At 46.3% G+C, this 14402-nt stretch overlaps 1 protein-coding gene across 2 annotated transcripts in view; it reads right to left on the reverse strand.

Moving 5' to 3' along the window:
• SCRN1 (secernin 1) overlaps positions 1–14402 on the reverse strand; it is a 71522-nt gene that overhangs the window by 23503 nt on the left and 33617 nt on the right. Inside the window, exons 1-3 of one of the 2 annotated variants that reach the window (XM_050783249.1) lie at positions 12268–12291; positions 11395–11576; positions 88–290 (exon numbers count right to left, since the gene is read on the reverse strand). In XM_050783249.1, the coding sequence (XP_050639206.1) occupies positions 88–290; positions 11395–11531 (340 nt within the window). In that variant the 5' untranslated portion in view covers positions 11532–11576; positions 12268–12291. Of the gene's footprint in view, positions 1–87; positions 291–11394; positions 11577–12267; positions 12292–14402 lie in introns of those variants that run through there. The other variant, XM_050783248.1, reaches the window with a different exon arrangement.

Consider the following 14402-nt stretch of genomic DNA (forward strand, 5'->3'; position numbering starts at 1 on the left):
TCCAGGTCTGACACTGTACATGCAGGCCACCCCCATCTCTGTGGCCTTCCCTGTCCTCAGAACTCTCCACCATCCACACCTGCTCACCTGTGACTTTCTCGGCAGCCCAGTACTTCCCTACGGTCTCGAGCACCCAGGCTTCATCACGATCCACAATCAGATATGCACTTTGGAAGCTGTGGCAGGAGTTTGCATCTTCATAGTAATTCCCACCTTGTCCGTGTTCTTCCAATAAGGAGACAATGACATCTAAGGCTTCTTTAGCTGTTTCCCCTCTTTCTAAACCAAGCCTGCAGGAAGGAAACCAGAACTATACTTCAGTCATTTCATACCACAGGATTGTTACTAGAGTAACCAAAGACTGGGCAAGGCCGAGTTATGAAGCATGCCAACACGTGTAAACATGTTAAGTCTGCAGAACAATAAGCAAACTGATTAACTGCACTGTATCTCAGAATACACTTCTCACATATTTGCTTAAAAAACCATATGGGATAGCCAGGTGCAGTGGTTCATGCCTATAATCCTAGCAGTTTGGGAGTGGCAGGAGGATTGCTTGAGCTCAGGAGTTCAAGATCAGCCTGGGCAACATAGTGAGACCTCTTCCTCAAAAAAAAAAAAAAATTTTTTTTTAATTAGCCAGGCATGGCGGGACACACTGGCAGTCTCAGCTACTTGAAAGGCTGAGGTGGTACAATTGCTTAAGCCAAGCAGGTCGAGGCTGCGGTGAGCCATGATCATGCCACCGCACTCTAGTCTGGGCATCAGAGTGAGACCCTGTCTCAAAAAAACAAAAAAAGAAAGAAAGAAAGAAAGAAAAAATCATAGGGGTGTTTTCTGTCTTTCGTCATTTCCCTTCCACACAGACAAATCAGGAACCCCAGTGGCTTCTCCCTCTTGGAAGGCCCCTGTCTGTCTTCCCCTCTTCTGACTGTGTCTCCCACAGAGCTGGCCGGCTCAGCTCTAGTCCTTACACAACCACCTCTCTGTGGCATGTACTCCCTCCTGACTCTAACCTGGGCAAAAGGAAATCAAGGCCAAGTCTGGCCTTGATCTCTATTATTCTACACCAGGGATTTTGCTTACTTATTAAAAGTGTTCAAATGCCAGACATTATCCTGTGTCCAGAGAGGACATTGTCCTCTGTCTCTGTCTCAGAGACCTTACTAGGAACGGGCAACTGGTTGAGACATAATCAGTCTTTTCTACATATATCTCCTCCTACCTATCAGCCTACGTCTATTGGTATGGCTTACAGCTTCAGTCATCAAAAGAATATGTATTCCCTTTGAAGTGAGACATCCATCTCCCTCCAGCCTTTCCAATTAATAAACCCTTTAAAGAGGGCACTGATATGGTTTGGCTGTGTCCCCACCCAAATCTCAACTTGAATTATATCTCCCAGATTTCTCACTTACTGTGGGAGGGACCCAAAAGGAATTGGGGGGGCCGGTCTTTCCCATGCTATTCTCGTGATAGTGAATAAGTCTCATAAGATCTGATGGGTTTATCAGGGGTTCCCGCTTTTGCTTCTTCCTCATTTTCTCTTGCACAGTACTTCCCTCTGTGTGACCTTGGGCAGGTTATATATTTTGAACTTCAGTTTTATGTCATCTATAAAATGAATGCCCACATCATTTAGTTGCTATAAGAGTAGGTTTATGAGATAACATCCATGAAAATATGCAGTGCTAGTGCCTGTGACCAGGAAAGTGATCAGTAAATTTCTGGAGGTAGAACACTGTGGCAGAGAAACATGACTCAGAGATAAATGGACCCAGCTTCTAGTTCTGGCTCTGCTACTCACTGCCATTATGATCTTCAGTAATGTGACCTTTCCAAACCTTGATTTTTCTCATCTGCAGATTGAAAACAATACCACCTCCCTCTATGGCCGCTATGAAAGAGGATGGTACATGCCATGTACTCAGGAAGTGTCCATTTATTCATCTGTTCATTCGAATTATAATTCAGGTGGCAGGAACACAGGAGTCTTAGAACCCGGGCAATGGCACTACTACAATGGTGGTACAAGCCAGTTCTTGGTGAATTTTCAACTTGAAAAGTAACAACTATTCAAATTTATCTAATTTGATGCTTCCTAAAGGGATATTTCACTATGCTGCCAGGGAGAAGAAAAGCTAATACAACGAATCTATAGGCTGATTATTATAACAGGCTTGTGTTTGTAGTCAAATAATTACATGACAATTCATTTCACATTTCTCATTTTAAGCTTATGTAGCAAGACTCGGTTACAAGGCAGTGATTTACAAAGCTGAACCCTAAAACCTTAGGAGAGGGATAAAAGAATAAACCCATTAGAAGATTGAATTCAGCTGACTTTTCCTTTGGTCAATGTCATCTCCTCCAAAGAGAAGGAACAGAAGCAGGCACTCATCTTGAGGCTCTGGAACAAACAAAGGTGCTGTGAGTGCCTCTTGGAAGCCCAAGCTGTGCACACTCAAAGGCCTCCTTCCTCCTTTCCACAGGTCCCTGGTAGCCCCCTGGTCACAATGCCTCATGCAGACATTCCAGGCAGAATCCTGTTCCCAGGGCCTTTGCAGGGCCCCAACTTGCCCGTGCAAACATGTGCTAGGAGCATGTGAATACACAGTGAGCTGTAACAGCCCCATCTTCGGAGCTTGTGACTTATCTTTTTTGATTTCTAGTGCACTCTTCTGATGTTCTGCCTGTGTGCATTCCACACTGAGGCCCTAGCACGTGCACTTGCCCTCCCATGCTGACTTTGATGTCCTCTGGCAGAGTTGGCAACAGGACCTCAGCACTATCCACAGACCTAATTCTGATTTCACCCTCCTATCCCTTGTGCCAGGACCGTAGGTCAGAGATACCCCTTTGTCCCACCTGATTATTCCCACCTGTTCTTCCTACCGTGCGATGAGGACAGAGCTACTGCTCCATAGGACAAGGGCCGTGAATAACACCAGGGTTACACCATCGCCCTCTGCAACTGAGAAATGCAGATGAATCCCATGGCACTGGGTGCAGAAGAGATGCCAGAGAGACCTGGGGCCGCAAGTCACTCGGCATCCAGAGGCCTATGTTAAAGCCATTCCCAACAGTCTCACCTCCTACATGGGGCAGATTCATGTGATTCCCAGAAGAGGGCAGTGCTCTCTGGCCCCATGCCTAATTTCACTTTGGCTGCTACCCCTCCGCATGGGCAGGACCAGGACAAGGAAGGGGAAGAAACTCAACGGGCCAAGGTCAGAGTCCCACTGTAACATCTATCTTCTGTGCAGTTCAAATCCTTCCAAAGTGTGTGCTTTGTCCAGCTTGTTCTGGGCCTGGGAATTAGATGCTCCTGAATTCAATTCCTAGTTTTATGGGACAATCTTTCCTTGGGAGCCCATGACCTTCTCACAGGTATGTCAAGCTCACCCTGCCCGTTCCTGAAAAGTTAACACATCTCACTGAGAAAGATGGGTCACACCTGTACTTCCCCTGCTTAAAGCCCCTTTGTTTAGAAACTCTGCTTATCTTTTCAACATCTGTGCCTCCATGGATTAGGAGACCCCGACCCTTCCTATCTCAAATCAGGTAAAACTAGATTTGCCATGGACATATAATCACTGACTTGGGAAAAGTAATAAAAAGAAGCAACACTGCCCCCTTGGAGAGACGGGCCTGGTATTCTTGCCGGACTCAGGTGCAAATAATCTTCCTCCACCCCACAATCAAGCAGTCTGCCAGGCCCTTCTGGGGTCACGACCTTTTGGAAATTGGAAATTCCCAGCCTTCAGCCAGAGGGCTGGAAACAGGAAGGCAATGCTGTGAAGTGATTGCTTGTCCCCCTGGTTTCCCCCAAAAATTCATATGTTAAGCCTAATCCCCAGTGGGATGGTATGGTAGGCGGGGCCTTTGGGAGGTGATGAGGTCATGAGGGGTGGAGGCACCATGATGGGATTAGTGCCCTTAAAAGAAGGGCCACCAGAACACATCCTCTTTCTCTGTTCTCTGCCATGTGAGGATACAGGGGAAGATGGCCGTCTGCAAACCAGCAAGCAGACTCTCCCCAGGCAATGGGTCTGCCGGTGCCTTGATCTCAGATTTCCCAGTCTCTAGGAATGTGAAAAATAAATTTGTGTAGTTTAAACCCCTTAGGCTATGGTATGTTTGTTGTAGCAGCCCAAATGGACTAAGACGAGTAATAACACAAGTGATGGATGTGAAGGTGATCTAGGGAAAGAGCGTGTGAAACTTTTTGACTTATCTCCATCTCTCAGTGTCCTGAAATTCCTGTGTCATTGACAGTTGAAGTAAAATGTGTTCCACCACATAGAGGAGTGGCCTCTCTCAGGTTAGCAGGCCCTGGGATCCCTGGCTTAGCCGCCTTCTAGCTCTGGGGCCTTGGGCAACTCCTTTAATCCTCCTAAGCTCCAGTGTCCTCACCTCTCAAAGGGAGGAGCCCTACTTCACTGGGTGACTGTGAAAGTTAAATGAAATAATACGTGCAAAGCATGTCTTACCATAGTGTTCAGGAAATAGTAACTCTGGTTACACAGCTTCCTCCTGCCTACAAATGGTGACTGAGCCTCCTTTTAAATCACCTGAGTCCTCACATTCACCAACAACCTAAAGACAAATTACAGACCTTTCCAAATTTTCACACTGGCCTTTTGTCAAGGACTTTTGTGATTTTTAACATGCTGAAGGTCTGATGGAATGTGTCCAGAATTATAAGATGTTCTGAAATATTGGAATTGACTAGGTGTTAGTGCCATTGTTAAACACAAATGGGAGTAGCAAAAGTCAGTGTGCAGGAAAAAAAAGAATAAAGTAGTTATGCAAAGGGAAGAAAGGGCAAGAAACACTGAAAGAAGGCAGCAATCTGCTGGAGCCAGTTGCTACCAGCTTGGAGAGCAGATGGTTAAATTTTAGAGATTTTGAGCCAGTTGTGAAACTGTTGGTAGCTTGAAACCCATTACGGTGGGAGTACTTACACTAAGGAAATTGAAAAAGGACTCAAACAGTGCTGCCCCTTCCCTCCACCAGGCTGGTTATTAAACATTTACCAGCACACTTCTGACAAAGAGGTTCCAAATGCTTCCTAGTTCTCATCCATGTTGAGGCCCAGACCTATCATGTCTGACAGACCTTGGATTATAAGTGGCACCCTAGGCTGGGCGTGGTGGTTCACGCCTGTAATCCCAGCACTTTGGGAGGCCGAGGCGGGCAGATCAAGAGGTCAAGAGATCAACACCATCCTGGCTAACACGGTGAAACCCTGTCTCTACTAAAAATACAAAACATTAGCTGGGTGTGGTGGTTAGTCCCAGCTACTCGGGAGGCTGAGGCAGGAGAATGGCGTGAACCCAGGAGACAGAGGTTGCACTGAGCCGAGATGGTGCCACTGTACTCCAGCCTGGGTGACAGAGCAAGAGTCCGTCAAAAAAAAAAAAAAAAGAAAAGAAAAGAAAAAATGCACCCTAACATCCAGAAAATAAATTCCCCTTTCTTTCCTTCCCTTTTTTTCTTTTCTTTTTTTTTTTTTTTTTTGGAGATAGAGTCTTGTCCTGTGACCCAGGCTGGAGTGCAGTGGCATGATCTCAGCTCACTGCAACCTCCCCACCTGGGTTCAAGCAAACCTCCCACCTCAGTCTCCCAAGTAGCTGGGACCACAGGCATGGGCCACCATACTGGGTTAATTTTGTATATTTTGTAGACAGAGGATTTTACCATGTTGCTGAGGCTGGTCTTGAACTCCTGGGCTCAAGCAATCCTCCTGCTTCGGCCTCCCAGAGTGCTAAGATTACAGGGCATAAGCCACCATGTCAGGCCCTTTTTTTCCTTCTTTTAGACAGGGTCTCAACCTGTCACCCAGGCTGGAGTACAGTAGTGCAATCCTAGTTCACTGCAGCCCTGACCTCATGGACTCAGCAATCCTCCCACCTCATCCTCTCAAGTAGTTGGGACTACAAGCATGCAACAGTGCAACCAGCTACATTTTGCATTTGTTTTGTAGAAACAGGCTTTTGCCATGTTGCCCAGGCTGGTGTTGAACTCCTGGGCTCAAGTGATCCTCATGACTCGCCTCCTACAGTGCTGGTGATAGCAGTGGTGGCCCATCTGGAGGAGCCACTGTGAAGATGCCGGCTGCAATGGGGAGGCGGGGCCTGGGTTGCGTGCTTTGTGAGGCTGGTGGGAGTCCCGACCCCTACCGAGTTGGCAGGGTGGGAGCCCCATGCTCCCAGGCACAGCTGCAGCTGCTCTGGACCTGGGCATCCCTGTGCTGTCAGGAGCCCAGGAAGCCCTTGCCCCTATAGGCTTGGAAGTACCTGCTTCCTGCTCCCTGACCTCTTCCTGCTCCCAGCGCCTGCTCCAGTGCACAGCACAGTTGTGGCTGAGCCCAGGTGCTATCGCAACCTGGCTGGGTGTGCACATGCTCTGGTGGTGTTGATATGCCAGCCCCCTGCCGCCCTGGGCTTCTCCAGACTTTGGGCACCAATAAGCATGGGAGGGAGGTTGGGAGGGCTGAGGACAGCTCAGTGTGAGCCTGCCAGTGCCCCCCAGGATGAAAAACCTAGGCACTATGGATGGCATGTTAATGGCAGGAGGCAGACAGGTTCCTGGGAAAAGAGCAGATCTCCAGTGAAACCCCACCCTCAAGCCAGGAACGGCCTGAAGCCTGGACTGCCAGTTCCGGGTGGAGTACGCAGCTCAGAGTGAGAACTTACGGTGCTTTTTCCGGGCCTGCCCATGACCCAATCAGCAAGCACTTCCTCCTTTCTGAGCCCATAAAAACCCCAGACTCAGCCAGACTCACACAGACACTGGGACTACCAGCTGTAGGAAGGAGCTACCAACTTTGGGCCTCCTTGACTCGCTGGGATGACCTGCCTGTGGAAGGGAGCTACCCACTACAGGTCTCCTCTCTGCTGAGAGCTGGATACTCGTCAGGATGACCTGCCTGCAGAATGGAGCTATCCACTTTGGGTCTCCTGAGAGCTGTTCTGTCACTCAATGAAGCTCCTCACCACCTTGCTCACTCTCCAGCTGTCCATGTATCTCATTCTTCCTGAACATGGGACAAGAACTTGGGATCTGCCAAATGGTGGAACTGAAAGAGCTATAATACAAACAGTGCTGAAGCATGCTCCCATCCCCCACCATTTGCCACATTGCAGGTGATGACAAGGAGAGAAGAGCTGCAGTCTTTTGGGGAGTCCAGACCTAGGGGCTCCCCGAGCCAGGGCTGTGACACCCTCTTTGGGGCTCTGCAGTTCCTGGCATTTCCAAGCTGCCAGGCACCACCATGTTCCTTGGTGACTGCAGTGGAAGCCATTTGCAGTATGCCTGGTCCAGCTGCAGCCTCGCACAGAGCTAGCGCCTGTGCCAGCGCCTGTGCCGACGCCTAGAACTGCCCATCCTGCTGTAGCTGGCACACCTGGCTGTGTGCAGTGGCTGGACCCCATGCTTGCTCACATACCCCTTATCCCTCTGTGCCTGGCTTGCCCTTGGAAGGCATGAGATCCAGGCCAGTAGCGTGAGCTGAGTACAGCGTGCCGGGTCAAGTGGTAGAAAAAACCCAGCAGCCTGACCAAAACTCAGGCAAAGGTGCCACCAGCCACAGAGGTTTCTGGCTGGAAAAGCAACACCCTAAGGATCATGTGACACTGAGATTACAGGCACAAGCCAGTGTACCTGGCCAAATTCCCACTTTTATGTTAGCTTCTACTGGCTACTCATTACTTGGAACCAACTTCATGAAACATGCAAAAATGTGTACGTGTCTTTATGTGCCTCTTCCTCAGGAGAAAGGGACTAGTGGTCAGAGAACAGTGAATCAAAAATAACAGATGAAGCTTAGCTTTCAGATAAATGTCACTGAAAACACATTATAAAAACAGTATTGCCTAATGCTTACATTCCCATAAGCCTCTAGGAAACATACACAAATTATACCTTTATCTTAAAATCACTGCCTATTACATTACTACTGTCATTCCCTTATGTCTCTTTGAGCTGAGGTTGGATTTCACATGCTGCTGGAAAGTACAAAGTACCAGGATAAGTATAGGGGTAAGTGCTGTATTCATTGAATAATTAACCACAGTCTAGCAGGCCCTTGAAAGAGCACGTGAAATGGATATAGCCTGCTCTCATAGGAGCTGTCCAGGGAGGAACTGGCACTAGGCACAGAGTTCAAGCAAGGCCAGAGAAAGTAGTGGTTCCTTATACAGCAATACCTAGTGAGGCACTGAGCCCCAAATTAAGAGAATGCAACCAACTGACAGAAAGTTTCCCCTGGAGCAGTGGTTCTCACCATAACCATGCATCAGCACCAGCTGGAGAACTTGTTAAAACAGGTTGTTGGCCCCTCAGTGTGAAGTAGGGACCCAGAATTTACATTTCTAGCAAGTTCCCAGGCGATGCTTGTTCACCAGCCACACTTTGAGAACCACTACCCTAGAACTTGCCATTCAAACTGTGGTTTTTCGACCTGCAGTATCAATATCATCTGGAGTTTCTTAAAAATTAATACAGGAATTAAATCATTAAAAAAGAAATCTGGGGCTGGATGTGATGGTCCATGCCTGTAATCCCAGCACTCTGGGAGGCTGAGGCAGGCGGATCATGTGAGGTCAGAAGTTCGAGACCAGCCTGGTCAACACGGTGAAATTCTGTCCCTACTAAAAATACAAAAATTAGCTGGGTGTGGTGGCATACAGCTGTAATCCCATCTACTCAGGAGGCTGAGGCAGGAGAATCGCTTGAACCTGGGAGGCAGAGGTTGCAGTCAGCCGAGATCATACCACTGCACTCCTGGGAAACAGAGCAAGACTTGTCTAAAAAAGAGAGAGAGAGAATGCTGGGTAATGAGCATGAGTTACTTTTAAGATTTTGTTGGTATGAAATGACCCTTCAAAATCTGGCTATGCTTGGCTGAACTGATCATAGCTGCTTTAAAGATGAAACCAGACCCTGAACTCAAAGATCCACTTAAGGTGCAGAATGGAGCTACCCACTTTGGGTCTCCTGAGAGCTGTTCTGTCATTCAATGAAGCTCTTCACCACCTTGCTCACTCTCCAGTTGTCCATCCCCACCCTGAAGAATCTACCAGTGACAGGTCCTCTTCACACCCTTTTTATTGCAATAGCTGGACATGGCTAGCCCAAGATGGAGTTAAAGTTATATGGTGAAGGTTAAACTCTCATCCTGTCATCTACTCCGGACCTTGCTAATTATCACAATGCCAAGTCTGTGACAAACTATCTTCTCTGTCTACCTCCCTCAGCCTTGTAGCTTCAGGTCAAATGAACCTCCCCCTCAAAGCATTCACAAATATGACCAGTCTGTGATAATCTGTGAACATCCTGCAGTGTTTGCTGAAGGCCACACCATGGAATTCTGTGCCATTCACGTGGCATCAAATCTCAGATTACTTTGAGTTACCTCTCTCCCACTATCTTCTTATATTACTCTTACAATTTCCATTGTTCAATTTTCTTCTTCCTGCAACCAGACTAAAATCCCTTTGAAGCTGTGAGCTGCTTCATGTGCCCACAGAGTCTAGCACAAAGTAGAATTCAGTAAACTCCTGTTGCTTTATTGGTTGATAATCTTAAAAAGATACATCAGGGGCTCTGAAGAAAGACAAAAAATCCTCTTCCACTGTCCCTTAGAAATCAACTATTAAAATGGTAATTTTGCCTGTTCTATAAGTCCCATACTGCAAATACAATAAAAAATACTGGAGAGCTGTCAAAACATAAGCTCAAAACTTCTTGGTATTCTATACATTTCATTTTGCGAATCAAGAGAAGACTAGCTATAAATAACTGATTTTTAAAAACTGGCTTTTTCTGCCTTTTCCCCAGCTCAGGGAAGCTGCTCTTGCTGAGTTTATAAGAATGAGGAATGGTAAGGAAAGGTAAGAAAGGCAGGAAGTCACTGTGCTACCAAAAGGGTGTCCCTGGCAGACCTCTCCATCAGGTGGCAGAGGAGTGAGTTTCCGAGGCCGCTGTCTAAATGTGCCATTTCCCCTGCAAAACCAAAGTCCAACCCCATTCCTTTTTCTAGGATGTTAGCTTTGGGAGTTCTTCGGAAGTCATCCAGTCTAGACCTCATATTGAAAAAATGAGGAAACTGTGGCCCAGAGAGGTGATGTAACTCGGTACATCCACACTGAAAGCCAAGAACTCCAGCTCCCAGCCCAATCTTCTTTCAACTATGTCATGATTTTATTTCAATTCACTATTTCAGGGACAAAACAAGGCATTTCAGAATGTTGCTTTGTTCCAGCCTACCTTCTACTTTAGTCATTCATTCAAAATTCAGCTATTGATCACTCATTACAGGCCAGGCACACAGTTCTCAGTGCTTATGACACAGGAGTGTACAGACAAAGATTCCTGCCCTATCCAGCTCACACAGCAGGTTCCTTCTGCTGTATAGCGGCTGGGAGAGGAGAAAAAGGAGGAAAAAACAACTGAGACATAGAGAGGAAAGGAGGGAAGTGATCTCTGTTCAATTTTTCTTTTCTGGTTTATGGTTTTTCATATTTATATATATATTATATATTTCAAGTACTATAAAATCCATCCATTTAAACTATACAGTTCAGTGGTTTTTAGTATAGTCACAAAGTTGTGCAGCCATCACCACAATCTAAGGTTTAGAACACTTTCAATACCCACAAAAGAAAGCTCATGCCCATTAGGAATCACTCCCCATTCTCTCACCCACGTCCAAATCCCAGGCAACCACTAATCTAACTTCCTGCCTCTATGGATTTGCCTATTCTGTATATTTCATATAAATAGAATCATATAATATGTACCTTTTGTGTCTGGCTTCTCTCTTGGTATAATGTTTTCATGATCATTATGCTTTAGTGTGTATCTATACTTGATTCTTTTTTTTTTTTGATGGAGTCTTGCTGTTGTTGCCTAGGCTGGAGTGCAATGACGTGATCTCGGCTCACTGCAACCTCCATCTTCCGGGTTCCAGCAATTCTCCTGCCACAGCCTCCTGAGTAGCTGGGATATTGGCGCCCAGCACCACGCTCGGTTAATTTTTGTATTTTTCATAGAGACGGAGTTTCACCATGTTGGCCAGGCTGGTCTCAAACTCCTGACCTCAGGTGATCCGTCTGCTTTGGCCTTCCAAAGTGCTGGGATTACAGGCATGAGCCACCATGCCCAGCCACTTGATTATTTTTTATTGTTAAATAACATTCCAACATTCCATGTATTGAATCCATTGTAATCCATTCATTTACCCCATCATCTTAAAGTTTCTATCAAAAGGCACACACCATCTTTGGAAGGATTATGTTAAAAAATGCAAAGTTTAGGAAGAAATACATCCTGTCCCCATTTCCAACCTTTTCTGGGAAGTTGTTTCAAAGAATCACCGTGCAGTACCTGACCAGATCCATCCCCAGCAAGGCTTCTATCTCAGCAGCTGGCTCTCTGGTGTTGACGGCTTCATTGGCTATGCACACTCCATGTTCATTGGCTCCCATTTCTGCCCCCCAGAGCCAGGCGGGTCTGCTTATCATTATGGCATGGGTCCTCGGAACTTGGTCGATTGAAATGTAAGTGCACTGAAAAACAACCACAGGAAAGAAAACGGCATCACCTGTCAGGTACTACCTCATTTCCACCTGGGTACTTATACTGTACCATCGTATCAGTTACAAACAGAGCCAAAAAATAAAAGGCCTTGGGAATACCCTGATTCTTAAATCTTCACAACGCAGCTCAAAAGTCTCCATGGTGAGTTTCAGTCTGTGTGGCTCATGCCAATCTATTCCTGGTGCTCACGTAATAGGGCAATCATCTTGAACCAGCTATTCAGCCAGTCATCATCCTGAACATCCTAAGCCTGCCCATTTCAACAGGCACAGGCGGCTGCCAGCATTCACCAATATTGAACACAGCTATTTACGAGCCCTACCTTCAAAAGAAACTTTATCTAGAAGCCTAAGATAGAAAGCAGATAAAAGGGAAGATCTTTGTCTAAAGAAAGCAGAACCCTGAGTCCCCCTGCAAGGACCATCAGGGTTTCCTGTAACACAGTTTGATAACTTACATGGTTGCTCTAGTGGTGGAAAACAGAAAAGGATCATAACATTTGCATTTAACTACTGCATTACACTGTGGGCTTTCCTGTCTGTCCCATTTGATCCTCACACTAAGACAAAGAAGGTGGACACAGAAGGAAACAGTCCCACGGAGGTGCATCTCCAGCTGCTCTCAGAACTGCAGAACATGCAACTTAGTGGGGCATCTTACCTTCTCCAGGCTGCGGTGGTTTACCTGGAAAATGAGGGAGCTAATTTGAGTCAAACTATTTCTTCCCAAGTATTTTTAACCTCAGAACACTTTCTTCATACAAACTCTTACACAGAATCATAAGCACAATAAAATCAGGCCAAGTATGTCCAGGCAAAGGGAGGAAGAGGCCCGGGACCAGGGTGTGGCTAACCCTCAGAGTCTCGCCCTCCTGTGCTTCCCTTTTCCCTCCCCACATTGTGACCCACGGCAGAGGAACCTGCAAACTAGCTTCCCCATAGGGGCCTCCTGACTCTGACATTCTATGAGCCTATGACACACTCTTTGTGTGGTGGATGCTGTATTGAATTCAAGTCTCTAAGTTACACAGTGCTCTGGAGCTCTCAAGGGAGAATTTTATCAGCTGCAGGAGTCATTTACGTTTTAAACTGGGCAGCTGAAAGCAACAGCAGTCTTAGATCTTTTTTTAACTCAAGACCCAGCTATATCGACTGAATGCAGCCCACAAAGCTATTCTGTATTGACTTCCCATAATTGCTAAACCTCATGTAAGAGCTGAAACCCGTGTGGCACACACGTTGGTCAGGTGACTTTGGCTCTGCACAATTCATGTTAGGTGTTGCTCTGCACTGGGATAACGTCATTTAACTCGATAAATATTTGCAAACTGAAAGCTAATTATATCCAGAGGTTTTCAAGAGACTCTTGAATTTTTCATGGCAAACTGACAATAAAATATACTCACGATTTGTCCCCTATGTAGTTCCCAAAAGTTAGTTATTTAAAAAGAAATAACTTGTAGAGCACAAAGCTGGCCACAGCAGTAATCAAACTCTGCTCCTCTGTGCTCTTCTGAAATGGAATTGACGTTTACATCTTAACATTGCATTCTATGTCAAAAAGTAGTCCAGGCATTGACCAACACTTTCCAAAACCCCTGTGCCAGTGACAACTTTTGTCTTGAAAGCAAGGAGTAAATAGAAAACTAATCTCAGCTTCTTAAGCACAGATTTATTATACAGGTTTTTAAAAGGGCAGGAAAGAAAGTAAAAATTAGGAAATAGTTTATTTGTCCTCAAATTCATTTTTACACACTCATTTCTATTTTCCCAATTATTTACAGAGCACCAACTACACGCAAAGCATTTTGTGCTAAATGCTCCAAGCAGAAAATCAATGAGGAGGCCCAGGCCCTGTCCTTTTGGTTGGGGAGGAAGGCAAAGGCATGCACACAAATTCCTATGAGCCCAGGCCAGCTTCAGGGTCTCCAAGGCCTGCCTGCTTCCTTCCTGCAGCTTCTTGCCACTGCCTCCTGCTTTGCCCTTCTGATCCACCCAACCCTGTTCTGCTTTTCCTCTTTCCTGTTCCATTACATTTATCCCCTTCTGAAATACTATAGAACTGACGGACTTATTGCATGTACTGTTTATGTATACTATCTCCCCCAGCTAGAGTGTAAGCCCCAAGAGGGAAAGGGGATATCTTTGTTATTTAATTCACTGACATACCCCAAGTCTGATACATATCTGGCATCAATAAGCCTTTTTTTGGATGGGTGGCTGAGTGGATGGATGGAGAAACTACAAAGATCTAAGGAAGCATAGAAGGTAAAAGTTCAAAGAAATGAGGAACACATCCGCATGGTCCTCTAGAGGCTGGATCAAGTGGGAGAAATCTGAGTTGACTTAAAAAAACGGGCCAGCCATCAAGGTGGCTAAGGACTTAAGAGAGGAAGGGGCATGTCAAGGGTCTCCATAGTCCAGAGAGGTGTCTGCTGTGCCACGAGGGGGAGCTGCCATGATGTCATTAAGGCACAGAACTGCAAGGGCTTAATACGGACTGCCTGATTAAAAAAATGTTGACAACTGAATCAAAAAGACCAGATGGTCTTCGTAGGAGTTCAAAATATATGCAGCTAACTTGCTTTTCAGGCCAAACTCAGAATGGTGAGGAAAGAAGGGGATCCCCAAGTAGCCAGATGGGCCCAATCAGCCCTCCTAAGCACCAGACCGAAAGCCAGGCAGCCAGGCAGCCAGGCCCCGAGCCTGGAACACATGCCCCGTGCTGCATCTTTGTCACAGGCCACAGAGCATGGGCCTCATAAGGGCTCTTCTATGACAGCCATTCACACCTGC

This window comes from Macaca thibetana, chromosome 3 (assembly GCF_024542745.1).
Source record: "Macaca thibetana thibetana isolate TM-01 chromosome 3, ASM2454274v1, whole genome shotgun sequence".
Taxonomy (NCBI): Eukaryota; Metazoa; Chordata; class Mammalia; order Primates; family Cercopithecidae; genus Macaca; species Macaca thibetana.